Source organism: Pelophylax lessonae (genome assembly GCF_965119305.1).
Source record: "Pelophylax lessonae genome assembly, chromosome: 13".
Lineage (NCBI taxonomy): Eukaryota > Metazoa > Chordata > Amphibia > Anura > Ranidae > Pelophylax > Pelophylax lessonae.
In genome coordinates, this window is record NC_138780.1 from 157,893,918 (window position 1) to 157,918,917 (window position 25,000).

The following is a 25,000-nucleotide window of genomic DNA, read 5'->3' on the forward strand; positions in this document are numbered from 1 at the left end:
AGATATTTCACCATACAGTTTTAGTAAATCAACCCCCCTGGTATTATGGCACTGCCACTTCGAAGTACAAAAAGCCCATTTCAACAAGATTCCAATTTTAATACTCTGAAGTTGTCAGAACAAAAAAACAAAATAGCTTCTGCTACGGCTTACCACACTTCCTTGTAAAAGATGCTAGGTCGTGCTGTTAGGTGCCACTATTTGTGATGTATGTGTGTACACATATACCAATCTAAGTTTGAAGATGGAAGTGGCACGCTATTTAAAATGTACTGTGTAAGATTCACTTTAAGCTAGCCACTGCATTAGATGAAGTTCACCTGTCAGTAAAAACCACAAATAGTACAGCCAGGTAGGGGTGGCGGTATGTATTGTAAGCACTATTTAACACACCAGGAAGTGTTGAATATGGCAAGCTAGAAAGTCTTCTTTATATGGTCCCCAAAGGAGGCAAAATGGAAAGGGACTGCAGAAGAGAAGTAGATAATGTAGCATTCAGCTTGTACTTACACCTGGATGAATCAAAGAATTGAAGTCAGACAACCAGCTTTCCAGTACAGGTTTTCATTCATAAAGGGGCTGAAGGTATGCGTGTATATTGAGACAGATTTCATATCAAGTTTACTTAGAGCTTTTTTTTTTTTTTTCAGATGGCTGTAGACCAGGGGTGTTCAGTCTGCGGCCTACAAGAGTTATACATGTGGCCCGGGCATGTCTGGAGGAAGGTGTGCAAGAATTGAAGCCACATCAGCCAGCACAGGCATATATGGAGGGACGCAAGAGATGCCATTTATGCATCAGTGTTGACAACAGGGGCGTATCTGCCGCAAGGCAAACAAGACGTTTGCCTTGGGTTGTGCCGCTCCCAGCCAGAAGGGAACAGAGGCGGGCTGGGCCGGGGGGCAAGGTGGCAATTTCCCTCCGGGCCGGTCTAATCTCCCTCAGAAAAGGCCGCTCAGTTTGGGGTCAGTCCGTCGGTACGGTATGTCACTAGTCGGTACTCGAATGCCGATGCATTGAAAATGGAGTCAGTGAGTCAGTCACAGACACGCTGTCGCTTCCTGCCCTGCCCTGGAGACCTGGTTGCTAGATCACCGGCCGCTTAGCGTCTAGCAACCAGTGACGTAGCGGTCTCCAGAGCAGAGAGGAGAGGAGGAGGACCCATCATGCAAAGCGCCGTCGGCCGTCCTCCGCGCCGATCACTGGCCCCAGCCGCCCGGCCCCTCCCACCTCCGGCTCCTCCCTCCATCCCATCAACGTGGGGCCGATGCAGAAGAGGGGGCTGGCCTGGCCTGGTAAACTGCAGTCTGCAACGGGCAACGGCGGCAATCCAGATTGAGATTCTAAGTGAAGTTACCTGCTGCGGTGCGGTGGACAGTGTCTGTGAGGTGGTCGGGACTCGGAGAAGAGCAGCGGCAGCCAGTGAGTGGAAAAAAAAAAAAAGTGACATGTGGACATTTTTTCCCTGTACTTTCCCCCTGGCACTGTCACTCGGAGAAGAGCAGCCAGCCAGTGAGTGACAAAAAAAAAAAAGTGACATGATGTGGACATTTTTTCCCTGTACTTTCCCCCTGGCACTGTATACAGCCTGTATATTGATGTATAGCTGTTCCTGGCACTATATACCTGTCTCATACCTGTATTATACAGGTATGAGACAAGTATTTAGAGCCAGGAGCAGCTATACATCAATATACAGGCTGTAACACAGTCCAGTTAAAGAGGTTGTAAACCCTTTTTTTTTTTTTTGACCCTGCAAGAGAGACATAATGAGCTAATATGCTTTGCTTTTGCAATACTTACCTTAGAATGAGCCCCCGTCGTGCCGCCCGCTTAGCTGGATGACGGGCGACATGTCCAGTCGCCCGTCTTCCGGGATCGCGGCATCCGGCCATCTCATTGGCCGGAGCCGCGGTGACGTCACTCCCGCTCACGAGCGCGGGAGCCGACGGTCACGGCACCGGACTCTGAAGAAATGGCGCCAGCGGCCGTTCCTTCAGAGCGCATGCGCCAGTGACGTCACTGGCTGCATGTAAGGTAAATATCTCCTAAACGGTACATGTTTAGGAGATATTTACACTACCTATAGGTAAGCCTTAATAAAGGCTTACCTATAGGTAAAAGTGTCAGAGGAGGGTTTACTTCCAATTTAAAGAGATATTTACCTGAAATGCAGCCAGTGACGTCACTGGCGCATGCGCTCTGAAGGAACGGCCGCTGGTGCCGTTCCTTCAGGGTCCGGTGCCGTGACTGTCGGCTCCCGGGGCCTCGGCCAATCAGATGGCCGGATGCCGCAATCCCGGAAGACGGGTGACTGGACATGTCGCCCGTCATACAGGTAAGCGGGCAGCACAGCGGGGGCTCTTTCTAAGGTAAGTATTTCATAATGAGCTAGTATGCGATGCATACTAGCTCATTATGGTTTCTCTTTCAGGTTGCAGCAAAAAAAAAAAAAAAATAGTTTCATGGGTTTACAACCTCTTTAGAGGTATTGGGTCCCTGAGGTCCCCTAGGGCTCCCCCTTGTGTCATGGGAGCGTAAGCTGGCCGCAAAGGAGGAAGTCACATGTGTAGATCTCAGCCAGGGTTAATGCTGGGACTTGCAGTCCTTTGCTTTTGGGGATGTAATCCCCCCAAAAGTGAAGGACTACAGGTCCCAGCATAAGCCCCTAAGAGCTCAGCATGTGTCACCTTCCCCCGATCCCCCAACTAGTGAAGGACTACAGGACCCACTCATCCAGCTTAACCACTTCCAGACCGCCCACCGCATATACAGTGTGGCAGGGCGGCCTGGCTGTGCAAAATCACATACCGATGCGTGATTTTGTGCACGGGTTCTAGGGGACGCGACACAGCGGGAGCCAATCAGCAGGTCACCTGCGATCATGCAGGAGAATGACAGAACGGCGGTCTGCCTTTGTAAACAAGGCAGACGGCTGTTCTGTCACAGGAAGATGGAGATCTGTGTTTCAGCTGAGCTGAAACACAGATCTTTTTATTTTCTCTAGTACATCCATCCCCCACACAGTAAGAAAGCATTCACTAGGAGCAAACTTAACCCCTTGATCACCCCTAGTGTCACTTTGTGTCAGATTTGTCCGTCGCAATGTCGCAGTCCCACTAAAAAGCTGGGCATGGATGGTGAGTTGATTCGGTAGTTCAACGGGCCACTTGACTGGACTTGCCCCCCAGGCTTAAGGCTGCCAGCCCTCCCCTGGAAGGGAGTCAGGGACACTACCGGTCTGTAGTGTGGGTGGGGGGTCTTAACTGCCTGGTGCTGTGCTACTGCCTCTCCACCCCGGGTCAGACAGCACACAGCTCACACCACCAGTCTGATCCCGGTTTAGTCCTCGAAAAACATTGGGTGGTGTGCTGGTCATGTGATCGGAGTGCTGGTACTGTCCTGAAGTGAGTATCAGGCTGTATGCGGCAGCACAGATCTGGTAGTGCACAGAATCCCCGGGGTGAGGGTCTGGGAGCACCAGACACCCCCAACACCGAGGTGGGTCTGACCCGAACAGCTAAACTCCCCGAGAGAGGTGCCCGATGTGTGTATAGAGACTGCACCGCACACCCCCTCTTCCGGCTCCTTGTGTGATCTTGCTTTCTCCACCCACCTCTGAAGAGGTGGAGCCAAAAGAGGAAGGGGTGGGGCAAATTTGGTGGGGGGTGCCCAATTTTAGCCTCGACTAGGGAAGCACAAAACCAAAATACACCACTGGTTGGCAACTGTCATTAAATTAAGTGAGGTTCACAATGATGCAGTGTGGGATTCGCAGTTACCCGCACCGCATCACAAAATCGCATTCCATTCATGAGAACCGCTGTGGGTGTAAACAACCTGAAACAGCTCACAAAATGCAGAGTGATTGGCAAAATTGGATCGCATGGGTGTGAACACCTATGCAATGCGATTCTAGTGTGGAAAAAATGAAAAAGGGTCCTGCACTATTTTGATGCGGAGCGATATGAGCAAGATGAACAGGCTCAAATTGCACTTCAAAGAATTGCATGTGATTTGAACAGGAATGTGGTGTGATTTTTACATCTGCCTATGAAGGTCTGAACGGATATTCACAGACAGACAGATGAAGAAAATCACAGATTTTACAAACTGTAAATTTAGGCTAGGTTCACGCTACTGCGAGTAGTTGCAGGTGTGGGGATCGCAGCTGTTCCTGTAGCAGCAAGCAAATGCACTGCTCTTGACAGACTAAATGGCAACCCCACACATCTTAAAACGCAGCGCGTTTTCAGGTGTGGGAACCACTGGGAAATTTTTTAATATTTTTTTTGGCCACTGTGTTTCAAAAAAGTGCAGGAACATTTTTCTTGCATGAAATGCAAGCACAGCAGCCAGTTCAAATGAATTAACTGCTGAGCCTGAGCAAATGCAACCCAAGATAAATCCTCTTCTTCCAATGTGGCGAAGGAAGGTCAAAAGGTTGGACACCCCTGATGCAGACTATAAGCTAATTTGCAGTTTTAGGACTATCAAAGAGAATTTGCCATCAAGTTAAAACCGAAGGTCAAGTATTTGAAACACTTGCCGACCGCCACTGTAATTTTACTGCGGCTGGTCGGCTCTATTACACGAAACGACGTATGTCGTTTCGTGTAATAGACAGTGGGGGGCGTGCGCGGCCGGAGGTGCTCACATGCGCTGATTGGCCAGAGGGGAAGCAAAACAGCAGGTCCGACTGATACGATGTCCGCTGGCCCCTAGTTTATAGACGTTATAACTTTTGCGCAAATCAAACAATATACACTTATTGGGATTTTTTTTTATACCAAAAAAATGTGGCAGAATACATATTGGCCTAAATTGATGAAAAAAAAAGGGGGTTTTTGACTTACCATAAAATCCATTTCTCTGATGTTCATTGACGGACAAAGCTCCTGATGTTTTTAACCACTGGGTTATACTGCCCCCTACCGGGGTAAGACACTAGGCAAAGAAAAAGTTTGGCTATGCCTAGGGGCAGTCCCAGGAAGTATACTTCCTCTCTCTGCTATAGTTTTGTTACAAGCAGTGTCAGAGAAAATACAACTCCACAGATGGGTGCTGTGTCCATCATGGATCATCAGAGAAATTGATTTTTTACAGTATGTCAAAAATAGGCAACAAACTGTCTTCATTGAAATGGAAATCAAAGACAACCTTTGGAAGAAATGACGGACAGGGGCGAAGGACCACTTTATCTCTGTAAACCGCCAAGTAATGTAAACCGCCAAGTAAGGTGAACGACAGGATAACGCCGCCAGTCAACACAAGGTCTTCATTCCAACCTTCTGAGACAACATAAACAAGGAAATCTCCCCAATAATCTCAAAGGTAAACTTCAGGAGGACACAGGACCCAGCCAGGACACAAAGGTCTCCAGGACCGCCGTCAGTGCATCGATGGATGGTTGGGACCCGGAGTGCCCCTCGGCCTCAGAGAGGGGATATGGTGGGGAAATGTGCGCTAAAAGACTCCATGAGTCACCAGGGGGACTGCATAACAAAGCGTAAAACGATACTAAGGGACACCCCCACCACTCTGGCAATCCTCAGCAGAGAGGGAGAGGACCCCACCAGACTCCCCACTCTGCAGAAACCAGGCACCGCAGCCACCAGGAGAATCTGCACTGCACGTACATTGATCAGGAAACGAAAGGATCCAGGAGTCAGCACTAGGGGTTGAGGGGCTCCCACCGCCAAAAATCGTTGCGGTTTTCTATGGCAAACCACCGAAAAATGGCCGCTAAGCATTGCAGCACAAAGGCTACAAGAAAATGGTGGCCCCGCGTGAAACCACGAAACTCCCAGGGACCCAGGAGGGATTCCTGGGCCTCAGGACAGGCACAGGGGGCCCTTGGCAGGAGCCCTCACCCGGTACACCCCCCCCCCCCCCACAGCCGAACGTCTGGTCGCTGGCCCTCCCTCCTCTAATGCTGGGGCTAATGGGAAGGAGGAGAACCCGGAGGTCCATCCGTCCCATGGAGGGGCCAGCGTCCACCCGAAAACCCTCCAGGGGGAAAGGGGGGACAGCTATTCACCATACCAGGAACCAGACGGGCACTGCTCCAGACAGAACCCTTCTCCATCTAAATGTGGGGGGATGTTGGCCAGGAGGAATGCTGCAACTCAGACCGAGATCCAGTTGTATGTGACCTCACAAGGTGTTTAACTTGCAGGCCAGCCCCCATCCGGTGGGGCTATGTCGTGGCTGAACCAGAGCGGAGCTGAGGTCTGCGCACGCTTGCTGGCCAGACTGGGGTGACCACTGGACCTAGATTTTCCAGCCCGTTCGTTGCCCAGTTCGGCAGTTGATTGTAGATCTCACAGAAAAAAACAGGAGAAAAAAAGTCTATCCAAAAGTAAAAAAATTTGCCAGGACCAGATATCCCAGCAAGGAACTAGGTCCTTAATCCTGACTAAGCAGAAAAGAAAAAAAAAAAAAAAAAAGTAGTAAAAAAAGAAAAAAAAATAGTACCTACGTATATCAAAGAGAGGGTGTAGAATATCAGAAGCTATGTCCGTCAATGAACGGAAGAGAAATTCGATTTTTTTATATTTTTTTTTTTTTATTGGATATGTTGTATAGCAAAAAGTAAAAAAAAAAAATATATATATATATATATATATATATATATATATATATATATATTTCTCACAATTGCCACTCTTTTTTTGTTTATAGGGCAAAAAATAAATGCAGCAGGAGGTGATCAAATAACCCCAAAAGAAAGCTCTATTTGTGGGGGAAAAAAAAAAACAAAACACATCAATTTTTTTTGGGTACAGCGCCACACGACCACGCAATTGTCAGTTAAAGTAACGCAGTGCCGTATCGCCAAAAATGGCCAGGTCATTAAGGGGGTAAAAACCTTCTGGTCCTTAAGTGGTAAATGTTTATTTGCAGTGTTTCTCTTTTCCATAAATAATGTTGCTATAAAGTTCAAGGACACATTGCAAAAAAATGCAAAATTGACTAGTTACTTCCCTAGCACAGGCCCCACACTTCTTGCGGGTCATAACCCTGTCTTTCTTAGGGAGTTTAAGTAGTGTCTGTGCTGGCCCAGCTAGTCCGCCCGCCCCACAAACTATTCTGTAGCTGGTAGGAAGGAGGGAAGGTAATATATAATCACTTGAGTGACAGCCAGTGACTCAAAGTACTGATTTACAGACAGACCATTAGTATTTTTGACATACAATATATATATATATATATATATTTTTTTTTTAAAAGGAACGGTCACCAAATGGTTGCTTTTATATTCTCACACCTTTACACTAATCGTGATAAAAAATTAAAGGGACATTGTAAAAATAAAAAATAGAATAAAAAAAATGTAAAGCGCCTCCATCCCCCTGTCCTCACGCATAGAAGCGAAAATGGACAAAGTCACGCTAGCAGATGTAAACTGTATTTGCACCACACAGGTGAGGTATCACCGCGAACGTTAGAGCGAGAGCAATAATTCTAGCTATAGACCTCCTCTGTAACTCTGAACAGGTAACCTGTAAAGGTGTGTAAAACATCACATAGAAACATAGAATGTGTCGGCAGATAAGAACCATTTGGCCCATCTAGTCTGCCCAATATATCTGAATCCTATATGAAGGATAGCCTTATGCCTATCCCATGCATGCTTAAACTCCTTCACTGTATTTGCAGCTACCACTTCTGCAGGAAGGTTATTCCATGCATCCACTGCTCTCTCAGTAAAGTAATACTTCCTCATATTACTTTTAAACCTTTGCCCCTCTAATTTAAAACTGTGTCCTCTTGTGGTAGTTTTTCTTCTTTTAAATATGCTCTCCTCCTTTACCGAGTTGATTCCCTTTATGTATTTAAAAGTTTCTATCATATCCCCTCTGTCTCTTCTTTCTTCCAAGCTATACATGTTAAGGTCCTTTAACTTTTCCTGGTAAGTTAAAGGACCTTAACATGTATAGCCTTTGGAGATTTTTAAGTACCGTAGTTTGTCCCCATTCCACGAGCATGTGCAATTTTTAAGCATGACATGTTAGGTATCCATTTACTCGGCGTAACATCTTTCACATTTTACACAAAGTAAATAAATTTTTTTTTGTTTTAATTCATTGTATTTTTTTCAAACATTTTTGCGTTTGCAAAAATGCTGTGTGTTTAGCATTCTGCTAAAATAAAAATGTGTAATGTTTGGGGGTGAGTGTCCATTCACACTGGTACGACTTGGTCAGCCTGACAAGTCGTGCACCGTCGCTCCGACTGTGTAGTACAGGAGCCGTTCTAATAGGAGCGACACAAGTCGCTCCGACTTAGAAAAAGGGACCTGTACTACTTGGGGGCGACCTGGAGGCGACTTGCATTGACTTCCATTATGTGAAGTCCGTGCAAGTCGCGCTGCACGCAACTTCACAGGTCGCCCCCTAAGTCGGAGCAACCTAATGTGAACGGGGTCTTAGAAGTGATTTTCTAGCCAAAACTTGTATACAAAAAGAGCCTAAAAAGCCTGGTCAGAAAGTGGTAAATAACTGCTGTTCAAACAGCCCTACATAGTGAAAAATCCCATCTTATTCAACCAAATAAACCCCATGCTCTGCACCAAATGGTGGGGCCTGGGTGTATGTAAAGGGCAAAATTTCTTATTGCTGTCTGTGGAAATTCACTCCCTCCTGTTTACTCTGATGGATATCGTCGCCAAGACAGAAAGTCAGTGGAAATCAATCATTTTACAATTATCACTAGAAAGAGTGTTGAGGGTAAATCCTTCATGACATTTCTTAAGGCGACAACTAAAAGTGTCATTTTTCTCAATTTGTTGAGATTTCTCGTTGCATCTTCAGGACAAAACACAAAGAAAAATCTCCCAAATAAGACACCACAAAAAATAAATAAAAGTGAAGGGAGGTTTAATCCCTCTCAAACCTATTCAAAACTTTTAAGTGTTACTAAACCCAGGACCCTGCATTCACAATATCTTGTCTCCCACAGAACATGGAAATGGAATTATTTTAGTAAATAGAAACTGCTAAATACCCTCTCTCATCAACAATATAAAGCAGGCTTGTGACTTCCACCCGTGCCTGGTTAAAGCTTGTACTGGCTGTCTTATCAGGATGCAGGAACCCTGACCCTCTGCCTGAACAATTATGATTGGCCCTGTGCTGATCACATGCACTCTCCCAAGAAAAAAAAAAAAACCACACACACTAGCAATACACACCAAACTGAGCACTTGCAGCCTGACTCCATTTACTCTGTCGTATCTGGACAGGTTTGGGGGGGGGGGGGGGGGGGCGATGCAAGAAGGGGAGGATCAGAGAAGACCGGATAAAACAGCCTTTTCACACAATGCAGAGGATTAACTCCTAAGGTGCCACAGTGAGTGTTTACTGCATATACAGACTGATTTTTACTGTTGTGAGTTTAGTAACACTTAAAGAATAGCCAAAACATTAAATTTTTTCTAAAGATCTGAAACAAATATAACCGTAACTAGAAATGTTTACTAAAACCTAAAAGAGGTTGCATTGTTCTGCCCGCTGTAATTTATGTTTCAGGTTTTTATAATTTGGAAAGTAAACACCGATGGCAAAGACCAATAAATAAAATTCTTTTAGAGTGTTTGGAAGCTGTCCGAGGTCTCTGTTCTAATCAGGAGTAAAAGCTGCTGGCAGTAAAACGTTTGTCACTGTAGCAGCGGCAAAATTACTGAACTCAACAGGTTTTTAGTGATGAGTATTTGATGCACACTGAGTGTAAAGACATCACACTGCAGAGACAGTGGACAGGATGTTATTTCAAGGAGGAGAAATACGATTTGTACAAGCCAGACAATATCAGCTAAGCATGGCCACAAAGCGGGAAGAAATTAGAGGGCTGCTGAGAAGGTGACATATCTGCACAGAGTTTCATCAGACAGACAATCAATCTTGCAGTATTTACCAAAAGATACAAAGGGTATGATTTCTACTGTCCTTTTATGTGTTAGGAATTTAATGCAGACCACAGATTTTTATTTTTCCCCCTCAACTGATTCTGAATAAAGTGGAAGTAAACTTCCATCTCTGATTTGTACCTATAGGTAAGCCTATAATAACGCTTACCTATAGGTATTGTAAATGTCTCCTAAACGCACACCATTCAACTGATATCAACAATGGGGCACCATTTCTCCCAATGATACCAACGACGGGGCGCTTTTCCTCTCAATGATACCAACGGCGGGGCGCTATTCCTCCCAATGATATTAATGATGGGGCGCTATTCCTCCCAATGATATTAATGATGGGGCGCTATTTCTCCCAATGATATTGACGGGGCGCTATTCCTCCCAATGATATTAATGACGGGGCGCTATTCCTCCCAATGATATTAATGACGGGGCGCTATTCCTCCCAATGATACCAACGACTGGGCGCTATTCCTCCCAATGATACCAACGACGGGGCGCTATTCCTCCCAATGATACCAACGACGGGCGCTATTCCTCCCAATGATATTAATGATGGGGCGCTATTCCTCCCAATGATATTAATGACGGGGCGCTATTCCTCCCAATGATACCAACGACGGGCGCTATTCCTCCCAATGATACCAACGACGGGCGCTATTCCTCCCAATGATATTAATGACGGGGCGCTATTCCTCCCAATGATATTGATGGGGCGCTATTCCTCCCAATGATATTGACGGGGCGCTATTCCTCCCAATGATACCAACGACGGGGCGCTATTCCTCCCAATGATACCAACGACGGGGTGCTATTCCTCCCAATGATACCAACGACGGGGCGCTATTCCTCCCAATGATAGCAACGACGGGGCGCAATTCCTCCCAATGATACCAACGACGGGGCGCTATTCCTCCCAATTATATTAATGACAGGGCGCTATTCCTCCCAATGATATTAATGACGGGGCGCTATTCCTCCCAATGATATTAATGACGGGGCGCTATTCCTCCCAATGATATTAATGACAGGGCGATATTCATCCCAATGATACCAACGACAGGGTGCTATTCCTCCTAATGATTCCAAATGCGGTGACGTTTACTCCCACTAATGCTAGGAAGATTTTCATTCTATGCATGAAAGTAAAAAAACCTTTAGTGTGGAGCTCCCCCCCTCAGCCCCTGCATACTCACCTGAGCCAGCAGAGGCTCTCCTGGGTCTCTCACTCCTCATTGGCGGACAACACCGCAGCAGGAGCTGCTGCTGTCAATCAGAGCCAGTTGGGGGGGGGGGCAGGGTCCCACTCTGTGTCTTAGAGCAGGGTTCAGGAACGAGCAGGCACAAGTGCCCCCATAGCAAGTAGCTTGACATAGGGGCACTCGGCAGAGGGGAGGGGCAAGGAGTGCAGGGAACCAGAGAAGAGGAAGATCAGGGCTGCTTTGTACAAAATCATTGCACAGATAAGGTAAGTATGACATGTTATTTAAAAAAAAATGTAAAGCTTTATCAACATTTTTAAAGCTGAATCCCTGGGAGCTGAAAAAAAACTAACCTTGCAGTGGGGTTCTCCTGTGTTACAAGGGTTAGGCTACATTTGCATGGGTGACTAGTGACAGAGTGAAAGAAAGCAGCAGGAATTTGTGGATTCCTGCAGCTGTTTCAGCGACTTGTGAGAAGTCGCCAAGCCCTATACACCTCAACAGGTTGGCAGTGGCTGTACTATACATAGCCATCCACCCAGCTGAGGATTACTGCAGGTAATCGCTGGCTGAGTGGACAGCTAGGGATAGCTACCGCCACCATTGACCTGTCATTAAATTGTACAGGGCTAGGTGGCCACAGCTAGCTGCTCATAGGTGGCTAAAAAAACTGCAAGAATCTGCCACTGTCATGTGCATCGGCACAAGTCGTCCATCCAAATGTAGCCTAAAATGCTCATTTTTGCCTGGGGTACCAGGGAAAGGGACTTGCCAACCTTATTCTCTCCTTCCTCCGTGCAGCTGGTGTGCACAACTTCTCCCCAACACTCTGAGATGTGGTTTGGTCCTCCACATCCCCACTTACAATGCAGGGCTGATAGTTCTTTCTTATACATAACGTCACAGCTGCAACTGCCATGAAGAGTGCCAAAAAAAAGAGGCTGCAGATTCAGAGTTCAGCCCCAAAGCTGCGACAGCATCACGTAAAATTTATTTTTGCACAGCAAAGATCTAAAAAAAAAAAAAAAAAAGTTTGTCTTTAAAATTACCCATCAGAGGAGTATTGAGGCTGCCTGGCTGTGTTGGACTTTAATAATCTGAACTATTGCAGCCAAAGTCTACGCACATGTTCCAGACGACTGACACAGTATTGAAGTTAAAGGTCTCAAATCACATGGTGCATGCTATAGCATACCCCCGTGTGAGGGCCATGTATACCTGTACAGGCATGTACAGGTGTGTACAGGTGTCCTGTGCATCCCCCTGCAGGCAGTCCCATTCCAGTTAAATGGGACACAATGGCTGCACAGACCCAGTTGCTGCTCACAATTTGACATCTGTGCAGGTGCATGTCCCTGAACTCATTCTGTCTTGTGTTCGAAGGAAATGCAGCTGCATGGATGTTAAATTTAAAGTGTTCCTGTTACAATAGGATCGCTTGTACACCTACCTTTCTGTCAGCCCATTTCTTTAAATACTGTTGCCTCCTGGTCTCAGCAGAAATTCAACCATTTTTGGGTGTGTGAATATCTGCTCCACCTGCCACACACATGGTGGTTCCTAAGGAGCAGCAAAGTGGCAGCTTCTGAAGACCCAGTCTATTGGGAAAGCACTTTAAGAATATTTAACCAGCTCAGTGACGAGGTCACTTTCAGAAAGAAAAACACACACTTTAGACTTTAATGGAAAGAAAGTTGGGGGTATTGTAAAAATTACTTTATTACTGTAGTGCAGGCTTCTTTTATCAGTCTGGACTCTGCACCCCTTCATTCCCCCATCTCTGAAATACCCAGCAGTCAGTAAACCAGTTCCACTGGCTGAGCAGATAGAAGGTGTGGCAGAGAAGGTTCTGCTGCTCTGTGGGAAGGAATGGCATGTGTCAGCCTCTCCCTACATACTCTGGTATTTCAGTTTGTTGCTGCATTCCCTGCACATTTTCAGGCCTCAAGTATGCGAATATTATAATCACTTCCTGAAGTGACCCGGCCTGGAATGCCCTGCAGACTCTTCCTCACAGCCGGCCCTGTGGAACTTTATATAATTTCAATGACAGATCTTTGTGTACCAATGGAAGAGAAGATGCGAGTTGCAGTGTTAATTTTGGCAGCAAATTTCAATTTAGTTTTAGTCTTAGGACTAAAATGGCATTTTAGTTTTAATCCCATTTTAGTCTTCTGCAAGTGTTTTAGTTTTAGTTGTATTTAGTCGACTAAAACTCCAGTACATTTTAGTCGACTAAAACGTCCTACATTTTAGTCGACTAAAACCCATTTTAGTCATCTATAATCGAATGGGTGTAGTTCAATTGTAATTTGTAATGCATTATTCAAGCATTTCTCTACAATTTCCAAACTCATTATATACTACTGCTGGTTCTGGAGTGAAAAATCTAATATGTTATTATTTATGGTGGTATTAAGCTTTGAGCATGCACCAGTGTTAATTTTGGCAGCAAATTTCGATTTAGTTTTAGTTATAGTCTTTTGACTAAAATACCATTTTAGTTTTAGTCATCTGAATTGTTTTAGTTTTAGTCGTATTTTAGTCGACTAAAATTGTGTTAATGTAGTCGACGAAAAAGTTTTAGTCGGTTTTAGTCAACGAAATTAACACTGGCGAGTTGCTTTGCTCTGGACATCGTTTTCTTCCCAAAATAGTACATTTTATCAAACTAAAGAAGACAGCAGGCTGGCTTATGAAGTTTAAAGCAAAAATGAAGCTTCCCCTTTTGCAAACCATCACGAGTTGTAACAGTCTCTGAAAACAGAGGTTGAGGTGGTATCAATCACAGCCAATGATATTCCCTAATTTTATTTTTAGAGAGGTAAAGCCTTTAGCTCAGGCATGTCCAAAGTCCAATTGTCCGCGGGTTGATTTAATATGGCCCTACAGGTAATTTGGAAAAAATCTATTGATGTGGCCTCTGTGAATCCCCAAGCACTGCTCAGGATCCCTGCGATCTCTGGATCTTTCACAACGCCCCTGTTACTTGTGAATACACTATTTTTAAACACCCACCGCCCGCCCCCGCCAGCTTTATATCCCTTGCTCAACATGGCCTCCATGACAGGACCAGCGCCCTCTGCCCTCTCCATGATAATTAACATAACACCTGGGGGTCAAGTAGCAGCTGTGTGGGAAGAAAAACACACCAGGAGGGATTTCCAGAGTCCGACGTCATGTCCAGGTCCCCTTCCCGGTCGGCACTCATCGTGGGTGATCGGAGGGGCCCACAGATGGCACTCCTTCTTGCCTCCTATACCGGGCATTGTGTGACTCGTTTTCCACCCTTCCCTGTCCAGGATTGAGGCATTCCGTTATCTCCTCACAGCCCGAGCAAGGCACAACTGTCCACACCGCTGCATTGTTCTTGGCTGGTTTTATGCCTTCACACACATTGGATGTGTAAGAATATTTAATAATAATATCTCGTGCTCGTACTTCATTATGTCAGAATATTTATACTGCTCTGAATATAGCAGTGTCTATTTATGGTTAATAAGCAAAGATCTATGAGAAAGGAGAATCTTCACCTATTGCCACAAATCAATATGTCGTGAATTATTTTTAATTGATTAATTTCTTTAGATGGTCACCAAGCTGTGAGTTTTTAACCCCTTATTTTGGCTACACCATTGTAGATCCAGCTGGGATTATTGTACAAGGTGTCCTGCTGTTTTAGACATACACGGAACTGATTTTGAATAAAACTTTTCAATGTTCTATTTACTACCTTGGCATTATTCAGGACTATTATTGCTGCCATCAATCATCATTGGTGGGTTCATATAGCGATTATATGTGGTTAACCCTTGTGTAACTGATTAGGGAGCATGCATGCTCCGAATTGAGATGAATACATTGTAAAATCTTACAGTTAATGTCAGTTGGTCTAAATCAGTTATAAATATATTTGGACACAACATGTATACTTTGGTGTTATGTTCCTGTTCATATTTTTTGAACTTAAAAGTTGACAGACAACCTTGATTACCAATAATATGTAATGTACTTTACAATGATCCTGACATATATTTCAGCTTCCTGGATTTTATTTTCATCTGGCCTTCAGATATGAAAGGCAGAGTGATTTAACACCTGTTTAAATTTGTCATCCATGTGATGAAATGAAAAGTACGCCGTTTGCAATAAACTTTGCATAAAAAAGTTAAATTTGCATTTAATTTTAATGGTCCAAAGAATGTCAGGAAAATGGTCGGCCCTCACGCATGTTCACTTCATCAAATCTGACACTCTTTGAAAAAAGTTTGGACACCCCTGCTTTAGCTGATCTAAGACAGACCGAAATTCTACAGGTTCAGCAGGAACAGGCCACATTTTGATCAGTCTGTGTCTATCCCTGCTTGACAGAAGTTGATTGTTTGATCAGCGACTTTCAATCTTTTCTTACAGCACCAAGCTGCATTGTTAGACTACAATGTCCCAGTGGAAGAGGTTATGAGTCTTCCATCCATCTTGTTTACTGGCTGGTTAAATGGGAAAAAAAATTACCCATCTTTGGCCAGCTTAAAGCAGAGTCCCACCTCACACTGTAGCTGCTGACTTTTAATATTAGGACACTTACCGACCCTGGAATCCAGTGATGTGGGCACCCCAGCCGATATTTCCATCGGCTGTCAGGTGCTGCTGCCGCCATCGCTGGTAAGTGAACCCAGTAGTGTGAAGCCTTGCCTTTTCACAATCGATTCCCTGCTGTGCATGTGTGAAGCGCGCTACGCTCTTACTGGATCGGCAGCAGGGGAAGGAGGACGAACTGCTGATGTACCGCGCTGCGGCAAGGTCTGACGGACGTGGGGACAGGGTACCTGTGAAAAACACCCCCCTTGCCCCAAAAGGTGGCAAATGTGGCACTAGAAAGGGGAGGAAGCAGATAAGCTTAAGTTACACTTTTTTGTGGAACTCCGCTTTACCTGGTTGGTCTGGGAGATGCCTCCTATTTTTGCCATAGTTTCAAAAGTTACTCAGTGTGTCCTAAGTCTTTCCAGAGGCTTCCTAAGCTAGCTCCTACCTGCTTTCATATTTATCTCCTTTTATCATACTGTTAACTGCAAAGTGACACATGCCCTCTAAAATATACTTGTAGAGAGAGATGTATGAAGATGTTCACCTCATAAAAATGCTGGCTGCATCTCAATCACTTGTTTTAATTCATTTTGGTCACAGACCTTGAACAAGCATGCTGTAATTAGGCATCCATTTCCTTATCGTTCTTCTCATTCCAGGTCAGAAATTAAGAGGTGAAGTCAAAGCATCAGCATGGCAACCAGGCAATTACCACTCTCAGAAGGATAAGACTGCAACGACAGCCTGCATTAGTCACTCATGGCTGATGTACAAGTCTGAACAATCTGGCTATCAGTTGATCCCCAATTGATAGCCATTCAGCTTTCTATCTGTGCAAGAAAATGACAGTTGATGAATGAAAGATTTTAACTTACACTGATGCTTTGAGGCAATACAGATAGTTCTGCAGTTGGAAGTTTTGAGTGCACTACTTTTTTTTTTTCATGTGCACTTGAGGTGGGAGATAAAACGTCAACAATAGAGATTTACCAATGTCAAAAATGTAGTATACATGCCTGCCATACATGATTTTGGAAAAATGTGATGCTGCAACCCAAGTTGTGGATGCAGATTGCTGGATTAAGCAAGATACCTGTGCAAGGACCATAGCTGTACATACATACCATCCAATAATGTAATCCAAAAAAAAAAAAAATATATAAAAGGCCCGGCAACAAGGTACAACTTTAAATAAAATCCATAGAATCTTAAATCTAGAAAGGGGCTGAAACACGTCCACATTGCTATGCATTGGATACCCCTTCGTCCTAAAAGGAATTGAAATAAAGATTCTATGGATTTTTTAAGTTGTACCATGTTACTGAACCTTTATTCCCCACCTCCCCCCATTTTTTTTATTTTATTAACACATTATTGGACAGTATGCTTGCTATTCATTTCAATGGGTCTGCTTAATGTGGACCTTTCCCTAAATTGAAATAACCACTTTTTTTCCTGCTTTACTTGCAGTATTGTTATACTAGGTGATCTCATGCTTTGCACTGTACAAAATTACATTAATTTACTGGTGAAGAGCGCATGCTCGGTATCACAGACAGAAATGGGGACCCAGGCAGGACGAAAGCAAGAAAGTATAAATATAGGCAAATGTGATGGTTTTATTTCCTCCTTGTTCAGGTATACAGGTTTAATAGAGACAGGTCCTTTTCAAGGCTTATGGTAAATGGGCTATTTTGTGGCAAAAACAAATGTCTTGGGCGATTTGTAGCTGGCTACAGAGTTGGCGCTGTAGCTGATCTAGGGGCCATGTCACACTGGTGGTCCTTTTGGTAGCGAGAAGTTGCCAGTGGCTTGACTGCTTGAGAGGACGCAACAAGGAGTAAAAACAAACAATCGCCCTTTTTTTGCATGTGCTGCAACCTCACCAGCTGAAAGAGCGAGGCAACACCTTCTCACCAGAGAGTCAGGTTTTGGAAGGTTTCAGCAGCTAACGAGGCACACAAAGTAGGTATGTGTAAAATTAAAACGCATGCATTTTCTAGCAATCGTGTCGCTAGAAAATGCCCAAGATGTACAGCAAGAACTACAAATTCAAAAGAGTTTTCTTACCTGCAGAGTTCTGTGCCGCTGTGCTCCAACTCCTCCCAGGAAAGATGAGCCCCTGTCTGCCGCAGAAGTTTAATCACTTCTAAATGCCTAAAGATGAATAAAAGAATAATCTCTTTTTATTGCTCTATATATGGTTTCATCCAGTGTTTATACAGTACATAACAGGAAAGATAAAGTAAGGAGGTCCCTCTGCTGAAATTCTAATAGGGAATGACACGACGTACTGTACTAGTAAACTGAGAATGACAAATGATTTTTAACTCCTTTTAAGGGAATGTACTTTGTGTGTGTGTATATGTTATATATTCACATGAGTTTCACTTTTTTAATTCAATTACTGAAATAAACTTTTTGATAATATTCAAATTTTATCAGATGCACCTGTATATTATATACAGCACACACAAATAGAATATACAAATGTAAAATGTTATTGTGAATTAACATTTTTGGCAGTCACCGACACTGATTTTATCCTCAACAAGAACATGGGTGAATATTCTGGATCGATTAAAGGAATAATCATTTTTTTTTCCATACAGTCTAACACAGGAGGTATGTTATTGTCCAGATCACCAGGTGAAAACAGAGGGAAACCGCCTTAAAAAAAAAAAAAGGAAAACTAATGCAGCCTTTACATCTAATGATAGTAAGCTGCAATATATAACATTTTTGGTTTTGGAATTAATGCCGTTTTAGGTTGCAGATTATATATCTGCATTGCACAATAGATGGTATTGTAGAGCTCCCTCAGCCTAATTGTGCTATATAAATTGTTTAAGTATTATATGCAGTGGGAAATTCTGCTCCATCTTGTTTTGCATTTGGAACCTCTGCAATAAACTGTCATTACCAGCATATGCAATTAGATGATAAAATATTTCTGGATCCCAGAATTAATGGTATACATGTATGGGTCTGAGCATGTCGTAGCATGCAATAGGCTTGATGCTTTAATCTGCCATATTAAACAGAGATTACATTAATGTGGACCTATCATTAAAGTGGAAGTGAAATTTTGCCATAATTTGCACATATGCACAACATACTTGCAGAATATGGCACACGCTTAACACCTCCCGTGCCATCCCCAACAATAACAGTTCCACCGCTATGTCCTCCTTCCGTCTCTGCTGCTGCTTTTTCTAGGTCTCACAATATTCTTCTCCAGCCTTCGGGTGACCAGAGGCTGTAATTCCCATACATTCAAGCAGGACTATCTCTGGTCTATTCTCTCTGCATGCTGAGAACAGAGCTGGGATGTACACTACTTTGTATTATGCATTATACACAATAAACAAAAGTCACCAGGAGTCAGGAAAAGATTTTTAGCAAAAGAAATTCTTCAGTCCCTTTTGGCTCTTCAATCAAAAACCTCTACCTCCTGGAGACGCACTTCACCAGAATCATCTTACGTGTCACATGTCTGCATTACCAAATTATGTTATTTTCAATAAAAAGGAGAAGTCAAGCCAAAGCCATTTTGGCTATACTACTCCTATGGATCACAGGAGTGCAGTTTGTTTTACACTCCTGTGACCAGTTTTACGATAAGACAGTTTTCAGCTGAAAGCGAGCTTTAGACATCACTCAGAAGGTCAAGGCTCGGTAAAGATCCCGAATTTACAGTCGGGACATTCCCAAACAATAAATGAGAAAGAACTAGGCAAAATGAAAATGTCAACAGGCCCAACAACCAGGGTCAACAGACCCAACTTTAGAGTGCAGCTGCAAGAACCTTGTGGGCAAAAGCTCTATTTGCCGAAGATTAGAGGTCCACCTGATAGAACTTAGAAAAGGTATGAACAGAAGACCAGGTGGTGGCCTTACAAAACTGGGCAACAGAGGCTTGATGTTGGAATGCCCAGGAAACACCCACCGATCTGAAGGAGTGAGCATGTAAAAGTGCAGGAGAAGTTTTGTCTTTTGGAGTTTAAACTCTAGTGAGGAATGGTCTTATCCATCTAGCGATGGTGGACTTAGAAGCAGGCTGTCCCCTTTAGAAATCCTGAGGGTAGGACAATTAGCAGTCTTCCTGACAGAAGATGTTGCTTTGAGGTTTTGAATTTGTCATTCAACACTCCAGTGCTATGCAGAAACTACTTCCTCAATGCCAAGGCTAGGCTATAGATCCACCAAGTTAGGAGAATCCCTTGCTTGGTTGCAAAGGAGCATGAGTAGATCAAGAGGAAGCATGCTTGACCTATGCCAACAAGTTGTGTTGGAGAGGTTTCAAATGAAATTGGATGAATAGGACAGCTTTGAAGGAGGGCACAATAAAATCCAGAACTCTCATGGAGATTCCCACAGAAGGGTGAATATTTGATCTCAAGACCTGAGCATGAGATCTGAGAGCAGTTTTTTCTCTGGAAGGAAGACTTTTGCTTGAGCTGTGTCAAAAAAACAGACTCGATATTCCTGAAGGCAAGGAGGATGAAAAGCAGATTTTTGGAAGTTGATCATCCAATTGAAAGCCTGAAGCATCTGAATTGTCCTGTGGAAACTTGCACATAAATGGAAGGGAGTGGAGTCCTTCGAATGGAGGAGGTCTAGATAACCTGTGACCTGGATTCCCTGAGTTCTTAAAGGGGCAAGAAGAGGTGCAAGGACCTTTGTGAATACTCTGGGAACAAAGGATATGTCAAATGGCAGTGCAACAAACTGGAAGTGATTGTCTCCTACAGCAATGTGCAAAATGCACTGATAAGGTGGATAAATGGGACATATGCAGGTGGGCATCTTGCATACACGTCTACAAATGTCAAGTTTTCCCTTTGTCACAGAAAGGCAATACTTGTGGATTCCATGCAAAATAACTGGACTTTTGTCTTATCGTAAAATCCTTTTCTCTGAGGTTCACTGACTGACAAAGCTCCATGTCTTCTAGACCATTGGGCTCATGCGGCTCTCTCCTCAGGGGTAGGACTAGGTGGAAACAATTTTGGCTACCCCCCCCCCCCCGAGGCAGTCCCAGGGGTATACCATCATTTCCTGTTATAGGACTTCAGTATATAACAAGCAGTGTCAGAAGAATACATAACTCAATCCAACAGAGGGGCGGGTGCTGTGTCTGTCAGTGAACCTCAGAGAAAAGGATTTTATGGTAAAACAAAAATCCAGTTCTCTCTTTTGTTCATTGACAGACACAGCTCCATGTCTTCTAGACCATTGGGATATCCCAAAGCAGTATCAACATGAGGGGGTGGAAAAAACACAGCAATACGTATAATTCCCAAACCTAGCTAACCAGGTACAAACAGCAACTCAACCAGGAACAACTGGAGCTCACCACCAGGAACAATTGCACCCTCAAGAGGCGGGAGCCTCTACAACCGCAGCATGCAACACTTTGCGGCCAAACGCCACATTCAAAGATGCAAGCACATCCAACTTAAAAAACTTTGTGAATAGGTGTACAGACGACCACAAAGACGCCCTGCACACCTGAACCACTGACTCCTGATGACAGAAGGCCCAGGAGGCACTAACTGCCCTCATAGAATGCACTTTAACAGGGAAAGGAGGAATCTGACCCTTAATGGAATAGGCCTGCACCATCGTCTGCCTGATCCATCTGAAAATGATCGCAGCAGATGCGGCCTGCCCTTGTCGAGGTCCATCCGTAAGAACAAACAAAGAATCAGATTTCCGAATCGGCTCAGTCACCGCCAGGTACACTCAAATCGCCCTGACCACATCCAAGGAATGTAAAGCAATTTCTTTAGGATGTTTTGGCTTAGGACAAAAAGGACGGTAACACAATATCTTCATTCAAATGAAACCCAGAGACAACCTTAGGAAGGAACGCCTGACAGGGTCACAACACCACTTTGTCTCTGTGAACCACCAGGTAAGGTGACCGACAGGACAACGCAGCCAGCTCTGACAGCCCGACCTGCAGAAGTAAAAGTGACTAAAAAGGCCACCTTCTGCGACACAAATGTTTTCAAACGGAGGCTTTTGAAGCACTGACCCCCCCAGCACCAAAAGGTACAGGCACCTTCAAAGGGGGGCCGACAGCAACACACACCCACCGCTCTCAGGCCAGTAAAGCCCCCCCCTACCTGATAACACACCCATGCCCCCGCCCCAAAGGGGAGTAAGGGGGAGAGACAAGGGGCAGGTGAGGGCGACCGACGCAGGGTAACCCCGCTAGGGAGGGGGGGAATGTGAGGGAGGGAGGACCCAGAAGGGGGCCTACCATCCCTAGGGAGGGCCCGCGACCACCCCAGCAATTCCCAAAGAAAAAAGAGGGGGACACGTCTCACCACATCATGGCATTAGGCGGGCAGTACTCCCAGCAGTCCAACTCACCATCTTGGAATGGGGGTGCTGGGGCCCAAGGTACGCTGCGACTCTGATCACGACTGCTGTCATGACCAGGGCTATGCAACCTCGTTAGGTGTTTCACTTGCAGGCCAGCCCCCGTCCAGTGGGGCTATGTGTCGCGGCCAACCAAGCGCAGAGCTAATAGTTGGGTCGTGCTCGCAGGCCAGACTGGGAAGACCATAAGGATCTGGGACAGTGGTAAAAAACTAAATATAATTGCGGGCCGCATCAGCATTATCCTTGCCCTCAAAAGGGCCGGACTAGATGTCCAGAGCACCCCAACCCCCCTTACATCAGAAGAGCCCCCCCCCATTATCAGAAGTACCCCAACCCCCATACATTACAATGAACCCCCCCATCATCTTGTGCTGCAGACAGAAAGAAGCTGGGGGTGGAGCTGGGTGCAGGCTCTGGAGGAGGACCAGAGGAGGGCTGAAGTCAGTTGCAGGAGTCTGCTAAATGTTGAGACCAGGGACGGCAGAGATGAGGGGGATTGCTGCAGAAGAGGGTGAAGGGCCACATGAAATAGCCTGGTGGGCTGGATTTGGCCCGCGGGCCTTGTGTTTGACACATGTGATATAGGATATCGAGTCGCCCAGTCCAGCTGTTGATTGTAGTTCACACAGGAACAGAAAATAACTAAGAGAAAATAAAAAATTCTGTTTAAAAAGAAAAAAATGCCAGGGCCGCAGATCCCAGCAGGGAGCCAGGTCCTTACTCCTGACTAGGCAGAAAAAACTGAAGTCCTATAGCAGGAAGTGATGTATACCCTCTGGGACTGCTTTGCTGTACAAGACACAAAGATCAATTCACAATGAAAACACACCAGAAGGACACGTCAAAAAGTGGCCAATGATTTTGAAAAAAATAAATAAAGCTGGATGAGGGCCCTATCTATTTAGCTATATGTATTTTTTTAATTAGTTCCATATATCTTATCCCTTTATGTAGCTTTGTAGTTGTTAAGCCAGATGTGACATTCTCATAGGTACCCAAGTAAACAAGTGGCATTGCTTATTAGTTCAATCACCACAGAGGTGAGATACATATATGTACCTTTATGTTGGTCTTGTGACTTTAATTTTCCAGTAGTATAAAGATACTTTATATGTTTTGTTAAAGCTTTGTAAATTGAGCCTTTAGATTCCCAAAGTTGTATGCAAAGCTTGATTTTTACTTACAAGATAGGTATCGTCCTGCTCCTCCTCCCTACTGGCCCTTTAACCCTTTCATGACCAGAGGTCATTGGAACTTTGCATAATTTTAACAGCACCAACATTGACTAAAAAGTCATACCCAACGTTGTCTCAAAATCATTTAGGAAGATACCATTTTTTTTTACTCGGTGCACTTTTTTTTTTTTTTTTTAAATAAAACATTCATTTTTACTATCAGTCTTGGGCAGAACCATCTTTAAAATTGCACTTCAAGCAACCTCAGGCACTTTGTAGGGATGTGTGAAAAAGCTACAGTGAAATACATTATGTAACACAACAAGCCTCTGCAGGAGCAAAGAAAAAGCTTCCATCTTGTCACAACACCTCTCTTTGGAATATGCAATGACAGTAGCTAAGAACGAAAACCTGCATCACAACAGGAGTGGCACTGGAAAGTCTACATTAGGAAATCTTTGAGAAGGACCTGAGGCAGCGGCTGGGTGAGGCAGGAGGCCCATTTTCTCACATTAGATGTTCAAGTTTAACCTTTCAGTTGCCAGTGCCAAGTTCACCACCACAGACCCCCACTTTAAAAAGGGAAGGGGAACTGGTGGAAGTCAAGAAATACTGTATATCAAAACTTTTTCCAGTAGCAGCAGCAGTGGTTCCCCTCAAGGGTTTTGGGTGGGACTGCTATTTTTTTTTTTCTAATATATTTACTACTTTGCAAAGGCAAAAAATGGCATGCATCAATGTCTGCTATGATAGGAGTTTAAAAAATGTATACTAACTGTGCGACTTTGGCCTGCAGTGCTGGCTAAGTTGTGCAGAAGTGTCTAACTTTGTATATATATATATATATATATATATATATATATATATATATATATATATATATATATATATATATATATATATATATATATATTATTTACTTTGTGTGTATATATATATATATATATATATATATATATATATATATATATACATACATATATACACACACACACACATACATACATACACACACACACACAAATTACCAAAAGTATTGGGACGCCTGGCTGTACATGCACATGAACTTTAATAACATCTCAGTCTTAGTCTGTAGGGTTCAATATGGAGTTGGCCCACCCTTTGCAGCTATAACAGCTTCAACTCTTCTGGAAAGGCTGTCCACAAGGTTTAAGAGTGTGTCTATGGGAATGTTTTACCATGCTTCGAAAATCGCATTTGTGAGGTCAGGCACTGATGATGAATGAGAAAGCCTGGCTCGCAGCCTGCACTCCAACTTATCCCAAAGGTGTTCTATCCGGTTGAGGTCAGGACAGTCAAGTTCCTCCACCCCAAACTCGCTTCTCTCCAACATCAGTGCCGGACCTCATAAATGCGCTCCTGGAAGAATGGTCAAACACTTCCATAGACACACTTCCCAGAAACGTTTAATCTGTTATAGCTGCAAAGGGTTGGCCAACTCAATATCGAACTCTACAGGCTAAGACTGGGATGCCAATAAGGTTCATGTGCATTAAAGCGGAGTTCCGGGCACAGATGTCATTTTTTGCTGAACATACCCCCGGGACAGTCAGGGCTAGCACATTCCACAATGGATAGCCTCTGATCTGTCCCGGTTCGCACTTACCTTTTAGAAGAAATACTTAAGCCCCGTACACACGCACAGATCGTCGTCATACAAACGTCGGCGGACGAAAGATCTGCCGATTGTACGCGTG

General features: G+C 44.3%; 1 protein-coding gene across 1 annotated transcript in view; it reads right to left on the reverse strand.

Moving 5' to 3' along the window:
• ASPG (asparaginase) overlaps window positions 1–25,000 on the reverse strand; it is a 137,058-nt gene that overhangs the window by 13,891 nt on the left and 98,167 nt on the right. Inside the window, exon 13 of the mRNA XM_082275481.1 lies at window positions 17,782–17,868. Coding sequence (XP_082131607.1) covers window positions 17,782–17,868 — 87 coding nt within the window. The remainder of the gene's footprint in view (window positions 1–17,781; window positions 17,869–25,000) is intronic.